The sequence below is a fragment of the Perognathus longimembris genome, chromosome 23 (assembly GCF_023159225.1).
Source record: "Perognathus longimembris pacificus isolate PPM17 chromosome 23, ASM2315922v1, whole genome shotgun sequence".
NCBI lineage: Eukaryota > Metazoa > Chordata > Mammalia > Rodentia > Heteromyidae > Perognathus > Perognathus longimembris.
This window is the reverse complement of record NC_063183.1, coordinates 24,607,489-24,633,006: the sequence shown is the minus strand read 5'-3', so window position 1 is coordinate 24,633,006 and position 25,518 is coordinate 24,607,489. Positions and strand designations below refer to the sequence as shown.

The following is a 25,518-nucleotide window of genomic DNA, read 5'->3' as shown; positions in this document are numbered from 1 at the left end:
TATATACGTGGTGCTGAGGAATCGAACCCAGGGCTTCATGTATGTGAGGCAAGCACTCTACCACTAGGCCATATTCCCAGCCCTATAGTTGCTATTTTTTCAATATATACTCCCACCTTGAAGAAAAGACACAACTTTTAAGTGTGCATTTTTTTTTTTGGTGGGTTGTGGGGCTTGAACTCAGGGCCCAGGCACTGTCCCTGAGCTCTTTTTCCTCACAGCTAGCGCTCTATCACCTTAAGCCATAGCACCACTTCCAATTTCCTGGTGGATAGTTGGTATAAAGAGTCTCAGGGACTTTCCGCCCTGGGCTGGCTTTGAACTGTGATTCTCAGCCTCTTGAGTAGCTAGGATTACAGGCATGAGCCACTAACTGGTATTTTTAAGTTTTGTTTTTTTTTTAAATGGGCTGTAACTTCACCTTTCAAAATCAATTTTGAACTATATTATAGATTATTCCTGGGCTGGGGATATGGCCTAGTGGCAAGAGTGCTTGCCTCGTATACATGAGGCCCTGGGTTCAATTCCCCAGCACCACATATATAGAAAATGGCCAGAAGGGGCGCTGTGGCTCAAGTGGCAGAGTGCTAGCCTTGAGCAAAAAGAAGCCAGGGACAGTGCTCAGGCCCTGAGTCCAAGCCCAGCACTGGCAAAAAAAAAAAAAAAAAGATTATTCCTTAAAAATAGATAGAGCAAGAGATAACTGCTCACTAATGCCACACAAAAAAGCCTTAATGTTCATTTTAACTTAAACTGAAGCAATACATATTTTTTAAGGATTTTGAGTGTCTATTACCCATCATTCTTTTTCACTAATTTTTGGGGGGGGAGGGATAGACAGTACTGCTAGGAAGGTACTTTACCACTGAGCCACAAGCCTACTTTTTTTTTTTTTTTGCCAGTCTTGGGGCTTGGACTCAGGGCCTGAGCACTGTCCCTGGCTTCTTTTTGCTCAAAGCTAGCACTCTACCACTTGAGCCATAGCGCCACTCCACCTTTTTCTGTATACGTGGTGCTGAGGAATCGAACCCAGGGCTTCATGTGTGCTAGACAAGCTCTCTACTACTAAGCCACATCCCCAGCCCCTCACTTTTGACATTTTATTCATGAAAAACAATCTACAGCCTACAAAAAGAAATTATCTTGCTACCAAGTTACAAGAACGTACTCCTTAGACAACTTTGCTTATGACAAAATGAGTAACACTGGAAGAAATTATGAAGTTATAATCATTCCTACAACCCTACAGCTTCAAATGTTCATATATATACATGTATATATGTGTGTGTGTACACACATACACACACCCCAAGTTAACAATCATGCAAAACCTGAGAAATACAGGCCAGTTTTATGTTTTCTTTCCCTTTATCCAAAGACTTCAATTTCCACCTTTTATGGAAAGGAAACAAATAACTAGCTTCCGGTTCACTCTGTGGCTACAGCCAAGCTTTTACACATCTGAGAACACAGTGTGCCCCGCCCCCCCCAAGCGCCTCTTATCTTAAACTTGTTGAAATAAGAGACTGCTTTTTACCACACTGATGCTTTCCCCGGAACTCATCTTATTTCAAACTCACCTTATTTCAACAGAAACTAAAGAAACCATCAAGATGCCCTCAGGGTCTTCATCCTGAAATATTTAAGCTAAACTGTTTCTAAAATTTAAAAAAAAGGACCCCTAAAGGTGAAATTTTTAATTCACTAAAGCATTAAATATTTAAATTTATACAGAGAAGTTTTTCTGTTCTTACCATTATACGTAAATTTTTTTAACAGGTCCCCTCACATTACTCCTCGTTCTATTCTAACTACATGAAAATATAGTGCGACCAAACTGTTATCAATAAAAAAAAAAAACTACATAAAAGTTCAATATTACTTTTAACGCTCAAGGCCTTAGTCTTCGCACAACCAAGCTCTTTTCTTTTGTACCGGATGAACCCCAGAAAAGCCAGGCCTCTAGGCCTTTAGGGGAGGGGCCTTATCCCTGCGGTCATCCCCCCCACCCCCCAACTCTGATGTGCTTTGGAGATAAGGCCACACCGAGACACTTAAGGAAAAGGCCGGTTCACATTTGAATTTCTGCATTCCTCAAGAACAATTCCTGGCAATAACCAACTTCGCAGCCCAGCTACATGAAAGCTCCGGCCAATGAATGGGGGTCATCTGCTCTTTATCACAGGGTAAACCTCATCTCGGCCAGTTTCTAACCTTTTAACCCTGGGAATTCCTAATTTACACATGAATAATGGAATTCTTGCCTAGAGTGCAACTTTCAGCCTCTGGTTCCTAAGTTTAGAAAGGAAGACTTGATTGCCTAAGGTTTAAAAAAAAAAAAAAGTAAAACTTACACAGAAGAAAGTTTACAATATCAGGCCGATACTAACCACGCTGTTAACGCGGTTAGAATCCTAAACAGTAAAGAGGATAAAAAGAACATACACGGCTCCTGCCTGTTATCAATAACCAAGAGAAATAGCTTAACAACAACAACAAGAGAATGTCCACTTCAAGCCGATTCTCTTCCTGTGTACTCTCATAATCTCTCTACCCTGAGCCCAGAAAAAAGTGCCCTGAGCTCCCTTTATCAGGACCGTGCGACTTAGATAACAGAACTCCTTCCTTCAGGATCTCTGAAGAAATTTCCTTACATCTACAGAGAAATCTCCACCATGAGTTCCTTATTTTTAGACATGTGATATGGAACGATTTCTCCCTAGGATAATACCTCCTGTGGATTAAATAAAATGTGTGCCTATCAACATGGTCTCAAACCGTTACAGGCTCTGGAACAGAGAACTATTCTACACCCAGTTCATTGTGAAGCTTTCCATGGATAACGTGAAAATTACCTCTCTGCTCATACCAGCTGGAATGATTTTATCTCTAATTGGGTATAATGATAATTTTATAAAGACACAAAAAATTTGAAGCCTGTCACTGATGGCTCACACCTGTAATCCTAAACTATTCAGGAGGCTGAGATCTGAGGATCATGGTTCAAAGCCAGCCCAGGCAGAAAAGTCTATAAAACTCCTCCCCCTCCCCCCAGCCTGGCCATCTACTACTTGAGCCACAGCACCACTTACCTTTTTGCTGAGCAGTTTTTTATTGTAGGTAAGTCTCCCAGACATTTCTGCCTGGGCTGGCTCTGAACCGCAATCGCCAGATCTCAGCCTCCTGAGTAACTAGGATGACAGGCCACAGGTGACTGGCTGTCCCCAAGACTCATCTCCAACTGACCACCGGAGGATCAGAAGTGGCGCTGTGGCTCTCAAAGTGGTGGAGCCCTAGCCTTGAGCAAAAAGAGCTCAGAGAAAGCACCTAGGCCCAGAGTTCAAGCCCCACCACTGACCAAACATTAAAATAAATAAATAAATAAATAAAATAAAAGTATTTTAAAAGCTGGTATTTATAAGTTAGTATTTAGTTGGTTTCTGAATGCTATGGATTGAAGCCAGGGGCCGTGTCCACCCAGGGCCTCTGCAATACAAGGGAAGCTGGGCTCTGCCACTGAGCCCCAAAGATTAACCTATCTCACACCTTTCAGGTTTTACTTGTGAATTGACAAACTGTGCGTGCGTGCGTGTGTGTGCGTGTGTGCGTGTGCGTGTGTGTGTGTGTGTGTGTGTGTGTGGTTCCGAAGTATTTCTGGGTGCCCAGTCTGTGATTCTGCCAAGCTTCTCATGAGGTCCAGGAACCTGCTATGGGGTATGGTTGTAACTGACCGCTGCCGCCTGCCATCTCCTCCCCTCAAAAAAGATTACACAAGTCACACTTCCTGGATGCGAACACACAAGAGTCCACAAATCTGCAAAGCTGGAAAATAGGTATTCCTACAGAATAATTTTACAACAGGAATTAAATCAACAGAACTTAAGAATAAAAAGCAAGGGCTGGGAATGTGGCTTAGTGACAGAGTGCTTGCCTAGCATGCATGAAGCCCTGGGTTCGATTCCTCAGCACCACATATACAGAAAAAGCCAGAAGTGGCGCTGTGGCTCAAGAGGTAGAGTGCAAGCCTTGAGCAAAAGGAAGCCAGGGACAGTGCTCAGGCCCTGAGTTCAAGCCCCAGGACTAGCCAAAAAAAAAAGGAAGAAAGATAATGTACAGGGAAAAAAAAAAAGAAAGAAACCTCACGGGGGAGGGGTATCACAGCCCAAAACAAAACAACAACAAAAAGACCAAAAGCAAAGAAGGAAAAGGTTTATAAGGACCTCTTGGGCAAGATAGATTTACAAACGCCTCTGATTTTTTTTTTTGACATTTCAACATAAAAACACTGCTGCTTGCAATGTACTTTCTACTAGTTACGACTGCACAAATGCAATCAATTACTGACACGAGGGTGTCATCACAGAGGGTGTCATGAGCAGTAGTGAAATTCCAAGCACAAGCCTGAAAGGATTCCCAGAAGGTTATCTCCCTTTATCTCAACAGCTCCCTCTTCCCGTGACCCACTTGGAAACCAACCATTTGTAGGTACAGGGTAAAAATCGGCCTCCGTGCGCTGTCCACGGCTGCCGCTAACACGGTTTTAAAGCCGGTCCTGGTGGAATCTGGTCCGCTGCCTGTTGGGTCGCCAGAGGAAGTAATGGCCTGTGCCAGGCTGTCCCCTACCTGGCCTGGGCCCATCCTAACTCTCAAGTTATCAGGCCAACTACTGAGCAGCCGTGGATCCCTTGGACAAATGGCTGCCATGATGGGGTGGCTAACGCAGAGGAAATCATTAGACAGAAAACTTTATGACAAGGGGGGGGCAGGGGGAGGGAGCAGGAGATCTGGTTTAAGTCCATTAGACAGAATATGGAAATGGCCTTAATCTCTTTCTCTCCCGGCAGGAAAAGGCTAGGAAGACTTCAAAGGCTTGAGAGTTACTGACCAATGCCTTCTCTTACAATTAAAAAAGCAACCAGGGTGATCTAAAAACAGCTGGCGAAAAGGAAGGTTGGACGGGAAGAAAGATTTAGCACTCCGAGGCCAGGCCGGGCCGTGGAGCGAGGGCTTGCATTCAATTACAAACTTTGTCACAACAACTCTGGCTCCCCGGGCCAAACTTTTTTATAATGCAAAACATCCTCATTCGTATATTCATATTTATAGAAAGCCACCTCTCCCGGGCTTTATTTTGCTACGGGTTCTAAACCTAACTTGACCTCTGTTTTCAATCAATCATTTGAACTGATGTTTTGGGTTTTTTGCTCTGCATGCCTCTCTCTGTTAGCAGTGACTATTATCTCTAGCAAAATTCTCAGCACCAACTATTATCTCCAATGAAATACTTAGTGTTATGGATGACTTTTAGGGCTATGCTTTTTTGTGTGTGCACCAATACTGGGGTTTGAACTGGGGGAGGGGTGCGGGGGGAGGGCCTTCTTACTCCAGCTTGGCTTTTTTTGCTTAAGGCAGGCGCTCCCCCATTGGAGGCAACACCTCCACTTCCGGCTTTTTACTGAGTAAGTGCAGATAAGAGCTTCTCTAGGCTTTGTCTGCCCTGGCTGGCTTCAATCCTCTGATCTCAGCCTCCCGGGTAGCTAGGATCACAGGGCTAGGGTTATTATATTCCTAAGCAAAGCATCAAACTGACACCGTGAAAAGCTGTCAACAACCAAGAACGCAGACACTTACTTGACAGGGCCAGATGTGCTTTTTGACTAAGGATGGCTCCGTATTTGTTCATGGCCAAGCACTGATAAAATCCTTCATCCGATGACTCTCCCCGCCTGCCTTCGGCCTCTCGGATGTACAAGGAGCCGTTAGAAAGAACCTGGATCCGTTTATTTTCAGACACTTTTACTCCATTTTTCAACCACGTGACCTTAATAGGAACTTCTCCGTGAGCGTGGCAATCTAGAAGGAGTGAGTCTTTTCTTGTGACAGTTATATCCTGGGGCTCTTTTATAAAAAACAGCTCGCTAAAGCACCACACTCCTGCGAAAGGAAAAAGGGACGTCATGTCCAGATTGTAGGTAGGTATTAAAAAATAATTTAACACACAGTTGTAAAACACATATTTGGGGAATAATACCAAACCAATCATAGCTGGTGAGCTTAGAAACACCTTCATCAACTGTTCTTCATTTCAGGAAAGCTCTTCAACAAGTCAGGGAAATCACCAATCACCATTTCCAAATACATACAATACATAACATACAGCATATTGCAGTGTACTATATATGCATACTGTATTATATAGAAACAATTAAAAGCACAGGGAGGATTTCAATAACTTTCTCCTCCTAAGAATTCTGTTCTCAAGTTCCTTGCTAGCAATTCAAAATCATCAGGCGGGGAGCCCTCCAAGACAAGCTGCCTCGCTACTTTTTACAAGCTTGTCAAAAAGATCTTGAACAGGGTAAGTCGTAAACCTCTAATTTTACAAGAAATCATTAGCAAAACTCAGACTCTGTGAACAAGCAAGTTTATTTCCTACTCCCTTGAAGTGTCCTGGGGACCTCCAGCACCTAGCACCTATTCCTTTGGGAAGGACACATTTATCTTTTGTGCCAAGTTACAAGTTTGCATTTTTTCTATCTTCTCGCTTCCCTCCCCCCACCACCACTTCCCCCCCCCCACCCCTCAGCTGAGATTCTGTCTCCTCTCCTTGAAAGAAATCCATTTACTTAATTTCTACAGAGCCAGCTAGGTATTTAAAGGACAAACAATAGACTCTGAAAAGTTGGTAACTCTCCGCTGCTTGTACTCAGTGGGTGATCGGGAGCAGGAAAAGTTTTATTTCGCTTTTTATTTATTTATTTTAAGAATCACCAACTGTTGGGGGGGGGGTGTGAGAGGGAGAATGCGTGACTAATGGATCCTTACTGTCTAATAGGGATAGGAGATTGCTTAATCAACCAATACACATTTTTTTTTAATCTGAGCAGAGGAAATGCTTGATCCGAAGCATAATGTCACATGGCCCTGCCCCCCCCCGCCACCCCCACCCCCCCCCCGCAGGAGAAAAAAGAAGCACCCCCACCATCCACACGTGCATTAGGAGCCAAAGCCAGAGGTAGGGGTTGTGCTGGGGGAGGGGCGGCCGGGGCTCATCTGCCCCTGGGGTCATTGGGAATCCCAGATGACAAACCCCCAGGAAAGATTTCTCATGGTTCTGATCAAGCCTCCTGCCAAGGTACACCCGCCCACCCCCACCCCCACCCCTGGGGTGGCAAGAACCACCCAAACAGCCCAGCTTGGGGGGGGGGGCAGGCCACTCCCTAAGACACCCATTGTGTCCGTCCACCCCATCTGACTTTGATCCTTTTCTCTTGCTAACTCCTGGGGGGTGTGTGGGGGGGAAACCTCAGCATCAGTAACTTGTAAATAAATAAAATAACTCATTTCCCCCCCTAAACACCACTTTCCTTCCTCCCCCCTCCCTCCCTCCTCCTGCCTTCCAGGAATCCCATTTCCCAGCAAGCCAGGAGGAAGCCTGGCGCTGGTGTCTGACGCTTGGAAGCTCAGGCCGGTAACCCTCGCTGAGTCAAGAAGCTGAGATCTGAGGGTCAAGAGTTCGAAGCCAGCCCGGCCCCCCGGAGAGTAAAGTCCTGTGGGATCCCTGTCTCCGACGAACCACCCATAAATAAAACAAATCAGTAAATAAAGCCAGAAGTAGGACGGACGACTCAGGGACAGCTCTCAGGCCCCGAGTTCAAGCCCCGGGACCGACACATAACACGCGCCCCCCCCCCCCAACCCAAATGAGAAGACTTCGTGCCAGTTGCTGCGCTGGCTCGGAGGGTTCGGGGCCCGCGGCTCCGCACGCAGCTCCGGCCCTGCGCCCCCCCCCCAGCCCCGGAGCGGCTCGCTGGGGGGGGGGTGGAGGGGGGTAAGGGGGGAGAGGCCTCCCCTGTGCACGGCATCCTTCCCGGGCCCCTCGGCCTCCCCCACGGGGGGCCCCGCGCGGGGGCCGTGCAGCCGACGAGTTCCCCCCCCCCACACCCCCACCCCCAGGTCCTGGGGAGCGGGTGCTGAGTGCACAGTGCCCCTTCTCCGAGCCCCGGACGCGGGGGACACCCCGGGCCGAACCCTCGCGGCGCGGCACCGCGGCGCCCCCCTGCGCGACGAGGGGGAAACAATATAAATAAAGCCACGTGGGGCGCGGGGCGGGCGCGGGCGGGCGCGGGCGGGCGCGGGGCGCGGACAATGGGGAGGGGAGGGGAGGGGACGGCGGCCCCCACGGCCCCGCGCTCCGCACGCAGCCCGGGCCGGGACGTGGGGGGGGGGCCGGAGGTCGGTGGCGCCCCCCCCTCCCGCGTTCCCTCCTGGACCCCCGCACCCCCGGGTCCCCCCCCCCCACCGCGCCCACCTGGAAGGCAGCCGAGCAGCAGCAGCAGGCGCAGCAGGCGCGGCGCGGCGCGGGGCGGCATCGCGGCGGGGCCCCGCGGCCGCACGGAGGGCGCCATCAGCGGCGGCGCGGCGCGGGCATGCTCCGGGGTGGCCCGCGTCCCCGGGTCCGCACACGCCGCGCTCGCGCCGCCCGCGGGAGGAGCGCTGACCCCCGCGGCCGGGCGGCGGGGCTCGGGGCGGCGGGGCTCCGGGCTCGGGGCGGCGGGGCGGCGGGGCGCGGGCCGGCGGGCGGGCGGGCGGGCGGCGCGGGGCCCCGGGTCCGGCGTGGCGGCGGGGCGGCGGCGGCGGCGGAGTGGACAGCGCGGCCGGGGACTACTTTCTACATCTGGGCCCTGGGGTCGGGCGCGGAGGGACACGCCGGGAGGAGGGGCGGGTGGCGGGGTCGCGGCCCGGGGGAGGGCGGGGCGGCCGGACAATGCACCTGGGGGTCAGGCCCCGGCGAGGGGCTCCGGCCCGGGCCCCGCCCCCCCGGCCTCCCGCGCGCCGCCGTCGTGGAGGACGGAGCCACAAAGGCCGAGCCTCCGGCCGGGGGCCCGGTCCCACCCCCCTCCACCCGGGCCCGGCCGTTCCCTGGGGTCCCCTCCCTCCCCTGGGGTTCCCTCCCTCTGAGGGGGTCCTTCCCTCCCCCTGGGGACCCCTCCCTCCCCTTGGATGTCCCTCCCTCCCCCTGGGGCTCCCTCCCTCTGAGGTCCCCTCCCTCTGGGGTCCCCTTCCCCTGGGGCTCCCTCCCTCTGAGGTCCCCTCCCTCTGGGGTCCCCTTCCCCTGAGGCTCCCTCCCTCTGAGATCCCCTCCCTCAGAGGTCCCCTCCCTCTGGGGTCCCCTTCCCCTGGGGCTCCCTCCCTCTGAGGTCCCCTCCCTCTGGGGTCCCCTTCCCCTGGGACTCCCTCCCTCTGAGGTCCCCTCCCTCTGGGGTCCCCTTCCCCTGGGGCTCCCTCCCTCTGAGGTCCCCCCCTCTGAGGTCCCCTCCCTCTGGGGTCCCCTCCCCCTGGGGCTCCCTGTCTCCTTTCCCTTGGGGGCCCCCTCTTTCCCTCCTCCCTCTCCTCCCCGGGAAGTTTAGGATCCTGACCCGAGGGGGAGGAGGAGGGAGGGGTGATGAGAGACCAGGCCAGAGCAGGGACCTCCCCCCTCCCTCAGCCCCCCCCCCCCCAGTGGAAGGACCATTGCCGTGTGTGTGTGTGCTGGACCTGGGTCCTCGTCCTCCTGTTCTCACTTGGCTTTCTTTTTTTGGCTTAGGGCTGGCACTGTCCCCCTTGGGCCACAGCTCCTCCACCTCCAGCTCTTTGGGGTAGTTGATTGGAGAAGAGTCTCACAGGGGCTGGGAATGTGGCCTAGTGGCAAGAGTGCTTGCCTAGCATGCATGAAGCCCTGGGTTCCATTCCTCAGCACCACACATACAGAAAAACCTGAAAACGCTGTAGCTCAAGGGGCAGAGTGCTAGCCTCGATCAAAAAGAAGCCAGGGGCAGTGCTCAGGCCCTGAGTCCAAGCCCCAGGATAAGGCCCCCACATTTGGGGACAAAGCTTGCCTACTCTGACCCTATCAGATGTAGCACTGGCTTAAAAAAAAAAAAAAAAAAGCTACACAGAGAGGCCGGCAGCATCAGGTCTACCTGTGGCTCATGTTCATGTCATTCAGGGGCACAGAAAAGCCCATGGGACTCTTAGATCCAATTAACCAAGTGGGGGGGGGGGGGGGCGGGGAGCCAAGTGAGAACTCAAGGCCCTAAGTTCAAGCCCCAGTGCTGGCATGAGCATGTGGCCTGAAATGAACAATCACCTTTCTTCCTCAAGTTACTGAAATCCCTTAATTTGTAAGAACTAGGCACACAAAAGGCCCTGAAGGGACCAGATGAGTAAATTGGGGGGGGGGGGGGGCGGGCGGCCTCTAGAATCTCTGGGGCACCCAGCTTTAATAGGTAGATGTTAGGTTGACCAGAGTGATACAGAATCTGTTCACAGTTTCTAAAATTAATGAAGGGCTAACAGGAGGAGTTGAAACACACATTTAAAAGGTGGTCTTTATAGACAACTACTTAAAGGCAATAAAATATAATTTAAAAAACAATGAAAAGTGGCATTATTAGATTGACCAGCAGAAATGTCAGGAAGACCTCAGCATGCAAACATCCTAGCGTGTGTTCCAGAAGGCATTTCTGTGAAGGAGGGGCGTAAAGAACATCTGCTAGGACCAGCTTCCCCTGAAGAGGTTACTACAAGAATCCGTTTCATGATTTTCAACTGAAATAACACATGTCACATAGCAATATCCTTGGCTACCTGCTCCCAAACCAGTCTTCTATTATAGATCCTGCTGAACTATTTGTAGGCATCAGAATAAAAGGCTCATGGGGAGGAAGGCAAGAAAATGAAACACTGGCAAGGGTATTTTAAATAGGTGTTGATTCCAGTGTACAGAAAATCACACTTTACACTGCCTGCTGTTCAGCTAGCATTCTGGGTTTTTTGTTTTTTTTTTTTTTTTTGGCCAGTCCTGGGCCTTGGACTCAGGGCCTGAGCACTGTCCCTGGCTTCTTCCCGCTCAAGGCTAGCACTCCGCCACTTGAGCCACAGCGCCGCTTCTGGCCGTTTTCCGTATATGTGGTGCTGGGGAATCGAACCTAGGGCCTCGTGTACCCGAGGCAGGCACTCTTGCCACTAGGCCATATCCCCAGCCCATTTCTGGGGTTTTATTTTAGCTGTCATTGTTGTTTGTCGGTAGTGAGGCTTGAACTCAGAGCCTGTGCACTGTCCCTGAGCTCTTTTGCTCAAGGCTAGCACTTGAGCCACCACTTCTGGCTTTTTCTGTATATGTGGTGCTGGGGAATCGAACCCAGGGCTTCATGCATGCTAGGCAAGCACTCTACCACTAGGCCACATTCCCAGCCCCGGCTCTACCACTTTGAGCCACAGCTCCACTTCCCGGTTTTGAGTGGCTCATTGGACATAAGAGTCTCATAGGAACTTCTCTGCCCTGGCTGCTTGGAACCATAATCCTCAGATCTCAGCCTCCTCGGTAGCTAGGATTGGATTATAGTCCTGAGCCACCAGCCTCTGGCCAAGCTAGTTGTTTTCCCCTAATTGTCTGACATTCTACACCAACTTGACTCCTCTTTCCAGTCCATTCTAAGTGCTCATATTAACTGGACAAGAATTGCTAATCAGATGCTCTTCTGCTTTCATATTTAATAAATAAATATATATATACATATTTATTTTTCTTAGTCCTGGGCCTTGGACTCAGGGCCTGAGCACCGTCCCTGGCTTCCTTTTGCTCAAGGCTAGCACTCTGCCACTTGAGCCACAGCGCCACTTCTGGCCATTTTCTGTATATGTGGTGCTGGGGAATTGAACCTTGGGCTTCATGTGTACAAGGCAAGCAGTCTTGCCACTAGGCCATATTCCCAGCCCTGTCCCTGAGCTTTTTCATTCAAGGCATTCTACCACTTTGAGCCATAGCACCGCTTCCAGTTTTCTGGTGGTTAACTGGACATAACAGCCAGCTCTAGCTGGCTTTGAACCGCGATCCTCAGATCTCAGCTTCCTGAGTAACTAGGATTCAGGTGTGAGCCACTGGTGCCCAGGCTCTGCTGTCTCTCTGGAATAAATCAGAATAAATATTGGGGGGAATATATTGGGGGGAATATTGTGGGTAATATAGGGAAATATTGCCCTAAAAAGCAGGGGGGAATGTTAATTGCCTTTCCTTTAATATTTCAATTAATCAGTGGACCTTTAATTTTTTATAAGGTGGTTAATTGAAAGTAAATTAATGTTTAAGGTGATTAATTGGAGATCTTGTCTCTTGTATTTGTTGACCCTAGCTGGCTTCAAGCCAGAATCCTCAGATCTCAGCCTCCTGAGCAGCTAGGATTAGAGTTAGTGGTGCCTGGCTTGAGAAACTATTATAAATAGCTTCCTTTTAAGTTGAAACTGAAATGTACCCAAGGTCATTTATTAGTAAGTCATAACTGGGGACCAGAAACCATGTCTTCTGAGTTTCAGTATTGCTCTTTCTGCTATGATTCTTTCTGTACTTAATTTCTCTCTCTCTCCTCTCTCTCTCTCCCTCTCTCCCTCCCCCTTCAACTCCCCCTGTCTCTTCCCTCCCTCCCCCCTCTCCCTCCCCTCCCTCTCTGCCTCCCTCTCCCTCCCTCTTTCTCTCCCTCTCTCCCTCTCTCTCACTCTCTCTCTCTCTCTCTCGCTCTCGCTCTCTCTCTCTCTCTCCAGTCCTGGGGCTTGAACTCAGGGCCTGAGCACTGTCCCTGAGCTTCTTTTTGCTCAAGGCTAGCACTCTACCACTTGAGCCACAGCGCCACTTCCAGATTTTTTTGTGTATGTGGTGCTGAGGAATCGAACCCAGGGCTTCATGCAGGCTAGGCGAGTGCTCTACCACTAAGCCACATTCCCAGCCCCTGCACTTAATTTCTCTATCCTTTTGTTTCTTGTCCCAGGTTTCGACCATGGGGCCTTGCACATGCTAAGCAAGCACTGTACCATTGAACTATGCCCCCAATCCACTGTGTCCTCCTCCTCCTCCTCCTCCTCCTCCTCCTCCTCCTCCTCCTCCTCCTCCTCCTCCTTCCTCCCCACCCCCCCCCCTCTTTTCTTTAGGCAGGATCTCCCTGTGTAGCCCAGGCTTGCCTGAAACCTGCCATCCTCCTGCTTTTGCCTCTCTAGCACTGGGATTACAGGAGTGTACCACCATGCTCTGCTCTCTGGACATTTTATGAAACATCTATTCATTTTGACCTCAGAATGTATACCCCATTTCTTTGGCTGACATAATACGTGCCTCCCTCAGACCCTACCAGCTAGACTCCGTAGCTGTTTATGAAATTATCCAATTCTTGTGAGCGTATCGTTTCTGTGCGGTGGAGTACAGTATATATAGTGGTCAACAGTAGATTGCCTAAAAGCCTGGGGTTTGGTTTCTAACAGGCTGGAGTTCAGATTTCACTGTTACATAAACACATTACTCATGCTCTCAAACCTAATCTAGTTAATGGGCAGCAGTGATGTAATAGGACACACGGAAAGTACCTGGTACACTGCTCTATAAATAATTGTCATCATTACCAATGTCCCCATTAGCGAAGAATCTTTGTCCTTTCAGCGCGAGCTTAGTTTTGGAAAAACTAAGTTTGTAAGAGTCAAATCTGATAGATTTATTAACTATGGTGCTCTGGTAACTCTAGTGGTTTCTTAGAGAAATTCCTAAACTGGATTTGAAGGAGTAAGACCTGCCTGGGTGTTATTCTTCAGAGCTACCCCTGGAGGGGTAGTTATCCTGGAGACTAAATCTCACTGAGATGTATACCTAAACCTCGCTTTGCCTACATAGTCTAAAAAATCAAGCCCAATTATTTTCAGACTGGAAAAAGTAAAACCTATGTGGGAAAAAAAAAGAGCTGAAACCTGAGGATAGGTTTAAAATAATAAGAAGAAGAATGAGGGGCTGGGAATATGGCCTAGTGGGCAAGAGTGCTTGCCATGAAGCCCTGGGTTCGACTCCTCAGCACCACACACACACACAAAAAAGCTGGAAGTGACGCTGTGGCTCAAGTGGTAGAGTGCTAGCCTTGAGCAAAAAGAAGCCAGGGACAGTGCCCAGGCCCTGAGTTCAAGTCCCATAACCAAAAACTACCACCAAAAAAAAAAAAAAGGAGGATTGGATGTGTGCTGTAGCATTTCTGTGTTTATTCCACTGGACTGCACCTCTCTGGACCAGAGGAGAGCTGCACGCGCTCCCAATTGTGCTACTCAGGTTCTGTTTGGTGCATGAGAAAACCAAGAGGTGGTTGGAAGGGAGGCACCTAGCCCTAGCATGCTGAGATGTCCGCGCTTCCCCTCCATGCTTCCTGCCAGTCTTTCTGGCTCCTACCATCCTGCCAAATGAGATTTGGGGGGACCATGGCATCTGGAGGCTGCCCGTGTGCCCTTAGGCAAGGGAGGTCAGCCTGTGAGTCAGATTTCAAATTGGGGTTGTTTTTTAAAAGACAACTAGACAGGGAGAAACCAGAAACAAGGGGTGGGGGGAGAGGGATGGAAAGCAAAGCCTTTTAAAAGCTTTCCACAAAAGGCACAGAGTTGTTCCCCAATCCCCGGCCCTCCCTCGTGACCCTGTTACCTAAGGTCAGTGTAAGGCTTTAGAAAGAGTCCTGGCTGGCTCTAACTGCTGTCACTCACCACTAACAAATATGTCTTTAAAAGGGTCACGTTTGGGCCAGAAACTGGCAGAGTCTTTCCTTCCCATTCACACACACATCACCCCGAGGTATGTTTGGTTTCTATTAAGAAGTCCAAGCTGGGAGCCCATGGCAAACGCCGGTACGCCTAGTTATTCAGGAGGCTGAGATCTGAAGATCCAGGTTCGAAGCCAGGCCCTGGGCAGGAAAGTCCATGACATTTTTATATCCACTTAGCCAGCAAGCAGCCGGAAGTGGCGGTGTGGCCCAAGTGGTAGAGAGTCAGCCTTGAGTGAGAAAGCGAAGGGACAGTGCCCAGGTCCTGAGTTCAAGCCCTAATATCAGTACAAAAAAAGACTGCTAGTATTTAGAATCGTTATCCACATTTCAATTTTATCAAAAGCAAGAAAGAAGTCCCAAGAAGGATTCCACACACTCCGCAGCCCTCGAACTGCGAAGCTATTTTGATTTCTCCGGGGATTTACCAGATCAACATTCTTTCTGGCTAGTCCTCAAATTCAAATAAAGAACCATCCCTGTAAAAACTAGCCGTGGGCTTCGCTGCTGCTTTCTGGTCTCTTTCCTTATTTCAATTCCACCACACTGTGTTGGCTGTTTAGGGAATCAAAACAAATGAAGTCTAACTCTTAACCTCAATGAGCTCAGAATGAAGGAAAGGGAAACTGACCTGTCAACAAATGAGTGAAAAAAAGGGGGGGGAGGGGGCAAGGAGATGCCAGGGAAATGCTTAGATTTCTTAGTTATGATAATGGGGCTATAATTGGCTTTACCTTCTTGATTCCATGCCTCATAAAATCCCCTCCAGTATTGTATCAGAGTTGATCTGTGATGTTTGTGGTATGAAGCCAAATCATAAAACGCTATTTCTGTGATGGGTACAGGTGGCTCAAGCCTGTAATCCTAGCTACTCAGGTGGCTGAGATCTGAGGATCATGGTTCAAAGCCAGCCTGGGCAGGAAATTCTGTGAGACTTTTTTTTTTTTTTTTTTTGCCAGTCCTGGAGCTTGAACTCAGGGCCCAAGCACTGTCCCTGGCTTCTTTTTGCTCAAGGCTAGCACTCTGCCACTTGAGCCACAGCGCCACTTGCGGCTTTTTCTGTTTATGTGGTGCTGAGGACTTGAACCCAGGGCATTGTGCATGCTAGGCAAGCACTCTACCACTAGGCCATATTCCCAGCCCATGTGAGACTCTTATCTCCAGTGAACCACTAGAAAACCTGGGAGTGGCGCTGTGGCTCCAAGAAACAGCACCAGCTTTGAGCAAAAGAGCTGAGGGACAGCACCAGACCCTGAGTTCAAGTCCTGGGACCGACACAAAATAAATAAAGATCTTGCTGCCTTTTTATTCTTTTTTTTTTTTTCCTCTCTCTCTCCTGGCTTATTTGTGTTGTTCATCAGTTGCATAAAGAGGAACTGACACCTGCTTACCATCAACAGAGTAAGTCTGTTTATTTCCTTCTTCCTCCTTTTTTTTTTTTTGTGCTGGTCCTAGGACTTGAACTCAGGGCCTAGCTGCTGTGTGTGAGTTTTTTTGTTTTTTGCTTTTGTTTGTTTTTGTCTCACGACTGACTGGCTCTCACCTGAGCCATAACTCTACCCCTGGCTGTTTTGGAAGTTAATGGGAAATAAGAGACTAATAGACTTTGGTGACTGGGCTGGATTTGAACTGTGATCCTCAGATCTCAACCTCCCATGCAGCTAGGATTACAGGGGTGAGCCACCAGTGTCTGGCTCACTGATGACCTCTGAAAGGCTGCAGGAGGGCAGGGGGGTGGAGCTGAGGAAATGGGATGGTGAGTGCCTCCATTTTTCATTCAGAAAGTTGGGAGGGGGGGGGGGAGGATGTTGCTGGAGGGCACAGCAGGGCCCAGTGAAGGTTTTTTTCTAGCAGGCAGGGAGGGGGGGAGACCAGGCAGGTCTGGAATACATCTGACTGCAAGGCTAGCCTCTGTTTCCAGATGTGTTAGTCATCCGAGAGGGAGAGATAATGTCTCCATCTGTCAAGTGGGGACTGACATCCTTGGCTTTATGTGGTCCTGATTCTTATTTACATTGTAGGGCACAAGATATCATTTCAGGCTTGTCAGAGAAGTTGCTCAACCCCAGATTTACATCCGCGGTACTCGGCAGTGATATTTACTGCCCAAGAGTTGAGTTTTTCAAGTCAGAAAGACTTGGGGGTGAACACTGGCTGTAGCAGCCAATGCAGCCCTTAGGCTAGTTATGGTACCATAATATTATTCTTACACATCAAAGTTGGAGGGCTGGGAAGGTGGCTGAGTGGTAGAGTGCTTGCCTAGCATGCATGAAGGCCTGGGTTCGATTCCTCAGCACCACATACACAGAAAAAGCTGGAAGTGGCGCTGGGGCCCAAGTGGTAGAGCGCTAGCCTTGAGCAAAAGAAGCTCAGGGACAGCCCTGAGTTCAAGCCCTAAGACTGGACAAAAAAAAAAAAAAATCAAAGTTGAGCATTGTTTCTCATTTTTATGTTTCCACCCTATGTAATGATCAATTGATTAATCAGTATATCTCTCTGCGTTTCTCTCTCCTCACCAGAATTTCCTTTGCAGCAATCACCAAGGGTGTGGAATTGGCTCTGCCCCCCACCCACCAGAGCGGAGCTCCCCGCCCCCCCCCCCCGCCCATTCCGACACTGACAGGTCAGTCTCTATGGGGGGGGGGAGATCTGAGCATTTTTCAAACAGTTCTGGGGTGGGGGTTGGGGAGGAAGAGGAGGGAAGGACAGCACCAAATGAAACTCTTTGATCTAAAAAAAAGTCCCTCAGCACCACACACACACACACACACACACACACACAACATACACATTTGGTTGCTCTCTATCAGGAGCCAGTTCCTCTTCCCTTCTTGCTTGCTTGCTTGGGAGGAGGATCAGAAAACTAAAGAAGAACATTGCTTTTATAAATATGACAATGACAAAAGGACCTTTGGAATGCTTTCTCAGCCCATAAAATCACCAACGGATGAGGTCCTCGGTAAGGAATTCTACCCGCGGTATAAAATTATAAGAAGAGACTGAAATGTGTGCAGAAGCTGCCCGTTCAGGAGAGCAGAGGTTGGGGAAAGGGCAGAGCCGCAGATCAGACCATCTCCAGCAACCCAGACAAATATAAACAAATGGCAGGCCCACTGTGATGTTTCTTTCAAGTTTTCTCAGCTCTTTCACAAATACTCCTTCTCCTTTGATCAACAGTTCCTTCTGAAGACCCCCCCCCAAAGGAAAGAAGATGGAGGGGGCTCCCCCCATTTTCTGTCATTGGACCCACACGTTGTGGGACAAGGAGAAGGCTGCAGGCAGAGCAGCAGCTGGGGGGGGGGGGGCTTCTTCTGGAATGTACAGGCCCCGGCACCCCAGCTGTCACAGGAAGAGCGATGGGATGGTGGCCCCGGGAGTGTGAAGGCAAACAGATTTCTCTGTCTGCTCAGCTTGTTCCCAGCACCGCCTCCATGCCTGCTCTGGAAAGATCCCTTGTGGCTATGGTCTTCTTTTTAAAAAAAAACAAACCCAGTCCTGTGTTTGTCATCCTAGCTACTCAGGAGGCTGAGATCTGAGGATTGCAGTTCAAAGCCAGTCCCAGGCAAGAAAGACCATGACAATTGTGTGTGTGTGTGTGTGTGTGTGTGTATGTGTGTGTGTGTGTGTGTGTGGTTGCGGTGAGGCTTGAATTCATGGCCTGGGCGCTGTCCCGGAGCTCTTCAGCTCAAGGCTAGTGCTCTATGACTTGAGCCACGTGCCACATCGGGGCTGGCTTTGAACCGCGATCCTCAGATCTCAGCCTCTTGAGTGGCGAGCATGACAGGTGTGAGCTGCCGGTGCCTGGCAAGTCCATGACAATTTTTAATCTCCCATTAACTATCAAAAGCTAGAAGAGGAGCCGTGGCTCAAGTGGTAGAGTGTCAGTCTTGAGCAAGAAAGCTAAGAGACAGCACCCAGATCCTGTGTTCAAGTTGCACGCACATGCACACGTCCCCACATACACACACACACCAACAGAACAGGCTTGTACTCAGACTCGCCACAGTCCCGGGGTAATTGTGATCTTCCCTCCTGGGGTGGTAGAATTGTAAGCAGGCTCTCAGGGGGAAGCATTACCAAGACAAACTGATTCCACAAATAGGGGAGCAGGCGGGAAAAGTGGGGAGACAAGAGCACCATCATAGGGTGACTCTCTGATGTTGGAATGGCCACAGTTCCAACGTGTGTGTGTGTGTGTGTGTGTGTGTGTGTGTTGGGATTTTAACTCAGGTTGTGGGCACTCTCCCTTAGCTTTCTCACTCAAGGCTGGCACTCCACCCCTTGAGCCACAGCTCCCCTTCTGTCTTTTGACTAATTAATTGGAGATAAGAGCCTCCCACACTTTCTTGTCCCAGTTGGCTTCGAGCCACAACCCTCGGGTGGGATCGCAGCCTCCGGAGCAGCTCGTATGAGGAGCACGAGCCCTGGCCAGAGCTCGGTTGCTGGGACAAATGGCAGTGTGCTAAGGATGGGAGTGGAAGGCAGGCGGGATTTGGCTTTGCAAAGCCAAGTCCCATGGTAAATGGTATCAGGAAGAAACAAAACGCAGACTCTAATGCAGCCACAGCTACAAACCTCACTCCTGGTAGCTGGGGCCAGGTAGGAGCTGTAAACTGATAACCTCAAAATAGCCAACGGGCGGCTAATCCCCCAGCCACAGCTTAACAAAAGCCTGCTTGATGCCTGGCAGACAGCGGCTCCCCATCGGGCCCCTAATGTCACCACAGAAGTTCCTGGAGTTTCCTAGAAAAACCTCTTCAGGGTCTGCGGGTTCCAGCCAGTGCCAGCTCCTATAGGTCGGGGGCGGGGGGGGGGGGGGGAGGAGGGGAAAGAAGGGAGGGAGACAGGGGTGGAAGAAGGGGGCGCCTGTCTCCACCTGCTACCAAGCTTGTAGACGATCTGTGACCCCCCCAGAGCAAGGCTGGCAGGGAATGCCAGCGGCGGGGGGCGGGGGCTCCCCGGTTGGCAAGGAGAGGGGCTGTGGGGGCTTGAGACTCTCAGGGAGAGCCTGCTTCCCACCTGTGCTCAGGTAAGCAAAAGGTGGTGTAGGAAGCCAGGTGGATCTCACATCTGTCATCCTAGCTACTCAGGAGGCTGAGATCTGAAGCTCAAGGTTCAAATTCAACCAAGCCAGCAAAGTCCATGGGACCCTTTGATTAACCACCAACAAAGCCAGAGGTGGAGGTGTGGCTCAAGTGGTAGAGCACCAATCCTGAGCAAAAAAAAAAGTCTGAGGAGAATGGCAGCCCCTGAGTTCAAGCCTCAAAGTCAGCACAAAAAATAAGTCAGTCAACAAAAAAATAAAAGGTTGGGGGCTGGGAATGTGGCTCAGCGGTAGAGTGCTTGCCTACCATGCATGAAGCCCTGGGTTTGATTCCTCAATACCACATAAACAGAAAAGCTGGAAGTGGCACTGTGGCTCAGGTGGCAGAGTGCTAGCCTTGAGCATAAAGAAGCTCAGGGACAGTGCTCAGGCCCCGAGCCCAAGCCCCAGAACTGGCAAAATAAAATAAAGGGGCTGGGAATATGGCCTAGTGGCAAGAGTGCTTGCCTCCTATACAAGAAGCCCTGGGTTCGATTCCCCAGCACCACATATACAGAAAATGGCCAGAAGTGGCGCTGTGGCTCAAGTGGCAGAGGGCTAGCCTTGAGCAAAAAGAAGCCAGGGACAGTGCTCAGGCCCTGAGTCCAAGCCCCAGGACTGGCCAAAAATAAATAAATAAATAAAAAGAAAAGAAAAGGTTGTAAAACTGGATGCCAATGGCTCACACCTGTATTCCTAGCTACTCAGGAGACTGAGATATAAGGATCTCAGTTCAAAACCAGCCTGGCCAGGGAAGTCCATGAGAGTCTTACCTCCAATTAACCACCAAAATAAAATAAAAGCTTAAAGTAGAGCTGTAGCTCAAGTGGTAGACCATTAGCCTTCAGCAAAAAAGCTCAAGGACAGCGAATAGGCCCAGAATTCAAGGCCCATGATGAACAGTTTTCCAGGTCTCTGCTGCAGTAGGAGATACGAGGTGAAGGCTAGCTGGGAATACTCACCACCTACCAGTCACTGGCCAGAGCACTTTCCATTTCCCTAGCTTTGTTTTTAAGACAGGGGCTTCCTGTGGAGCCCAGGTTGGCCTTGAATTCACAGCTTTCCTACCTCAGCCTTCAGAGTGCTGGGATTATTCCCAGCCCTTTACTGGTCTTGAACTGACAACTCCATGCGTAGTTCTTGTGTTAGCTTTTTTATCCCCCCTCCCCCGCCTCCCACTGCTGAGATAAACAACTTAAAGGAGGAAAGACTTTTTGGCTCAAACTTTCAGGGGTTCCAGTCCATAGTCAATTGAGTTGACTCCATTGCTTTTAGGCTTGTGGCAAGGCAAAAACATCATGGCGGAAGGGTATGTTCACCTCATGGAAGACAGGAAGTGAGAGGGAGATGTGAGGGACAAGCCCCTCTCCCCATAGCCTACTTCCTCCAATGAGGCCCCTCCCACCGCTTCCTAGCCCCTCCAGCTGTGCAGTTCATGGAAGAGTCCTTGCCTGTCAAGTGGACCACCAGCGTGGGGTACCAGCCATGGTGTAGACAGGAAGGCAGACATTTGATAGATGAAGACCTTGGATTCTTGCAGCTTGCTTGAGCTCCCCCGGGGAGCAAGAGGTAGGAGCCATCCCCGATAACTTTGGCTGCTCATTTTATAGCAGCCAGAGGCCTCTTCTACAAAGGCTGTGTCCAAGCCAGGCACCTATAATCTTAGCTTCTCAGGAGGCCAAGATCTAAGGATCGTGGTTCTGAACTTGATCTTCAGTTAATCACCAAAAAGCCAGAAGGGGTGTGACTCAAGTAGTAAGAGTGCCAGCCTTGTGAAAAATCCACCAAGCCCTGAGTGCAAACCAGCACCAACAGAAACAGAAGCACCCTTTACTTGAAAACAGCAGATAAAAGATCAGATCAGCCAGGCACTTGTGGCTTACTCCTGTAATCCTAGCTACTCAGGAGGCTGAGATCTGAGGATCATGGTTCAAAGCCAGCCTGGGCAGGAAGGTCTGTGAGGCTCTTTTCTCCAATTAACTACCAGAAAACTAGAAGTGGAGCTGTGGCTCAAAGTGGTAGAGTGCTAGCCTTGAGCTGAAGAGCTCAGGAACAGCACCCAGGCTGCTAGTTCAAGCCCCAGGACTGATTAAAAAATAAACAAAAAGATCAGATCATCTATTTGCTGTTATGAATAAGAATTGTGCCTGAGATCATCTGAAGTAGACTCAACACTCATCAGATTACAGATGTATATAGCAATCAGCCTGAGCCATTGCAAGAAGCAGAAGAAGTTTGAGGGGGTGCTGGGGATATGGCCTCGTGGCAAGAGTGCTTGCTTCGTATACATGAGGCCCTGGGTTCAATTCCCCAGCATCAAATATACAGAAAATGGCCAGAAGTGGCGCTGTGGCTCAAGTGGCAGAGTGCTAGCCTTGAGCAAAAAGAAGCCAGGGACAGTGCTCAGGCCCTGAGTTCAAGCCCCAGGACTGGCCAAAAAAAGAAGTTTGAGGGGGGGGGGGAAACTAGCGTAGAGAGAGCCAACAATATAAATCTCACCTTCAATCAATCAGCCAAGGACAGCCAAGAGGTGCAGGTGTGCAGGAAGGACAGACCGCCCTCCTCCAGGCCCAGCTGTGGGACCACGCTGCTCACAGGTGCTTTCCTTGAATTACATTTGACATTTATTCTGATTACATTTTGAAAATATTTTCTATGGTAAGCAGCACCATGACATTTCAAAAATACCCAGAAAGCAGTCTGACCTGGAACTAGTGGCTCATATCCGTAATCCTAGCTACTTAGAAGGCTGAGACCTACAGGATCACCATTCAAAAGCCAGTTCAGGGCCATAACGTCCTCCAGACTCTATCTCCAATTTAACCAGCAAAAGGCTGGACCGGAGGCGTGGCTCAAGTGGTAGAGCACCAGCCTGGGGGGTGGGGGTGGGCGGGAAGGTTGACCAAAAGCAGGAGATCCTGAGTCCAAGCCCCAGCAATAGCACAAAATTAAAAATAAAAGGCAAATGGACTGAACTATCTTACTCTGAGCTGGCAGCTGCCACAATCAGTTTGACCAGACCCTGAGAGGGGAGAGACCCTCATCCTCCCAAAACCTGACACAGAGAAGACTGCCACTGCGGCTGTTAGGAGCAGGTCCAGGCTAAGTCAGGCCTTGACTCTGAGTTTATGGAAGAGTAGGCCTAGCTGGGCGCTGGTGGCTCACAGCTGTCATCCTAGCTACTCAGGAGGCTGAAATCTGAGGATCATGGTTCAAAGCCAGCCCGAGCAGGAAAGTCCATGAGACTCCTCTCCAATTAACCACCAGAAAACCAGAAGTGGCGTTATGGCTCAAGTGGTTAAGCGCTAGTCTTGAGCCTCATGACTGACAAAAAAAAAAAAAAAAAAAAAAGGCTGGAAGTGATAGAGCACTAGCCTTAAGCAGAAAAGTGCTCTCTCTCTCTCTCTCTCTCTCTCTCTCTCTCTCTCTCACACACACACACACACACACACACATCATAGATAGCTCTAGATCATAGATCTAGACTATATGCAAGGCTTCTGCTCTAAGATCATTCATTATCTTTCCCCTTCCTTTAGCCAGGCCAGGGCTTTACCAAGTTGACTCTACCGTGAACGCAGGAGCCAGTCCCAAAGCCCTCTGTGGGCCAGGTCTCTGTTGTTTCTTCTTCCTGTGGTCCCATCCTATGGCCCCAGTGCTAGAAGCTGAGCAGACAGGATGAGAAGAGCCAGTGTCTACCTTCCCAGGGCCTGTGTGTGGCTGGGGACAGGCATGTGCGCACACACAGCTGGAACTTAAAAGAGGAAGAACTTGTTCCCTAAGGGAATCATGGACAAGACTTCGAAGACCCGTCAGAAGCGGAGAGATTGCTTCCAGCTGCCAGGACTCAGGGGCCAGGACCCCAGGATGGGCACTGTCTCATACTGCTCCCCTCCACCGAGGAGGGGGGACCTCAGACATCTTCAAAGAGCACAGCTAACTAAACAGAGAGCAACTGGAGCACCTAGCCATGCCTGCCACCCCGGGAGTACTTTCTCATCTACTTTATGTTGATACATCATGTATTATTATATATCATATAGAAATATGACAACATACATTAGAACATATAATGCATTATATATTTTTGCTATGTAATAAGTTTAAGAGACATATAGTGATCATATATGATAAATGTATCATATGTATATGTAATAAATATAGTATCTAATGTATAATCTATCTAATATATATATATATTATCCATCTATTATAGAGATAGATAGATAGTCAGGTGCTAAGGTTGGAACACCAGGCTTCACACAGGCTAAACAAGTGTTCTACCACTGACCTATACCCCCATTCCCAGAAGCCTGTCTGAAAGAATTACGTCAGAGACATAGCCCCCTGCTTTGGTAAGCCAGATGAAGTCATTTTGGAATGAAAATTGAAAAGTGTAGTGGATATGCAAAGTAGACTGGAAGTATTTATATTGAGAAAGTACCTAAAGAGGGCATGGAGTTCTTTGTTTACTTGTTTAGCAAATGCTCTGGTGCAATGCCAGGCCCTAAGCTACGCTGGCTGTAGAAATACACAAAAGCAGAGATACACAAAACAGATATCCTATTTCTTTTTGTTGTTGTTGTTCTGGTCCTGGGGCTTGAATTCACAAACAAAATAATAAAGCAAATAGTGTTTCATATTTTTAATCGGGTTTTAGGATCATTTACCTTTCATGTGAGGAAGTGCAGCACGATCCATTTGCATCTTATTATTTCAGAAAAGCAATCTGCTTTTCACTCTCCTTCTTGCTCCCTCCCTCGCTTCTCCCTTTCATCTCTCCATCTTCCCTCCTTCTCTTTCTTTTTCTTTTTGTAAATGCTTGAGAAAAGTCAAAGGATAGGGACTGGGAATATGGCCTAGTGGTAAAGTACTCACCTCACATACACGAAAGCCCTGGGTTCGATTCCCCAGCACCACATATACAGAAAACGGCCAGAAGTGGCGCTGTGGCTCAAGTGGCAGAGTGCTAGCCTTGAGCAAAAGGAAGCCAGGGACAGTGCTCAGGCCCTGAGTCCAAGCCCCAGGACTGGCAAAAAAAAAAAAATATATATATTTTTTTTTTGAATCAAAGGATAGGTTCCAGTTAGGGGAGTCTTTTTATATTCAGGACTGACTTGAGATAAAATTCATAATTTGCTCCAATAGGCCTTAAGTCCCTATTTCCTTTCCACAATTCTGATCCTGCTCATAAGTAACCCCAAAAGACTAGAATCTACCTTTCCCGGCCTCTTCAGCCTTGCTGCGGCCAGAGCATGTGAGGCTATAAAGGTCTCTGTGATGGTCCGTGTGGCAATTCGGCAGTGCGAGGCTAAGTGGCCATTTGTGCCTTCCGAATAGCATGCAAATGGCTGATGGCGGCTGCCCTGCACAGCACAAGCCCTTTGCTATGTGCAGATGGGCCAACAAGAGAGAGAGATCGGCGGGAGATGTTAGCCTTTCCGTCCTCTCACCGGCTCTCCTCTCCCTCTCTCTCCTCTTAGAATAGGACTGTCCAAAGGAAATACATTTTGCCGCTGCACCTAGCAAACAGGAGAATGGAAAATCACTCGTGTCCTGGAAGCAGCGGCGGCGGCGTGATCTGTTAAAGTTCACACAGTGGCAGGCAGAGTCTCCAGGCTACTTTGGGAAGCTGAGGGCAAGTTTTTGTTTATTTTTAACAAATTAGTCAACACCCAGCCCCGTTGGAAAGCTGGATCGGAGGCGCCACCTGCTGGCGGAACTGCATGACCCCCCCACAACAATTCTATGAAGAAAAAAAAAATCTAAAATCTGTTGTCTTCCCCACCCCCACCCCCTTTTTTTGGTCAGTTGTGGGGCTTGAACTCAGGGCCTGGGGCA

At 49.6% G+C, this 25,518-nt stretch overlaps 1 protein-coding gene across 1 annotated transcript in view; it reads right to left on the bottom strand.

Annotated features, from left to right (window-relative positions):
* Nucleotides 1-5,959, bottom strand: part of Prtg (protogenin) — a 61,432-nt gene extending 55,473 nt beyond the window's left edge. The window contains exon 1 of the mRNA XM_048332052.1: nt 5,632-5,959. Coding sequence (XP_048188009.1) covers nt 5,632-5,959 — 328 coding nt within the window. The remainder of the gene's footprint in view (nt 1-5,631) is intronic.
* Between the last annotated feature and the right edge of the window lie 19,559 nt (nt 5,960-25,518).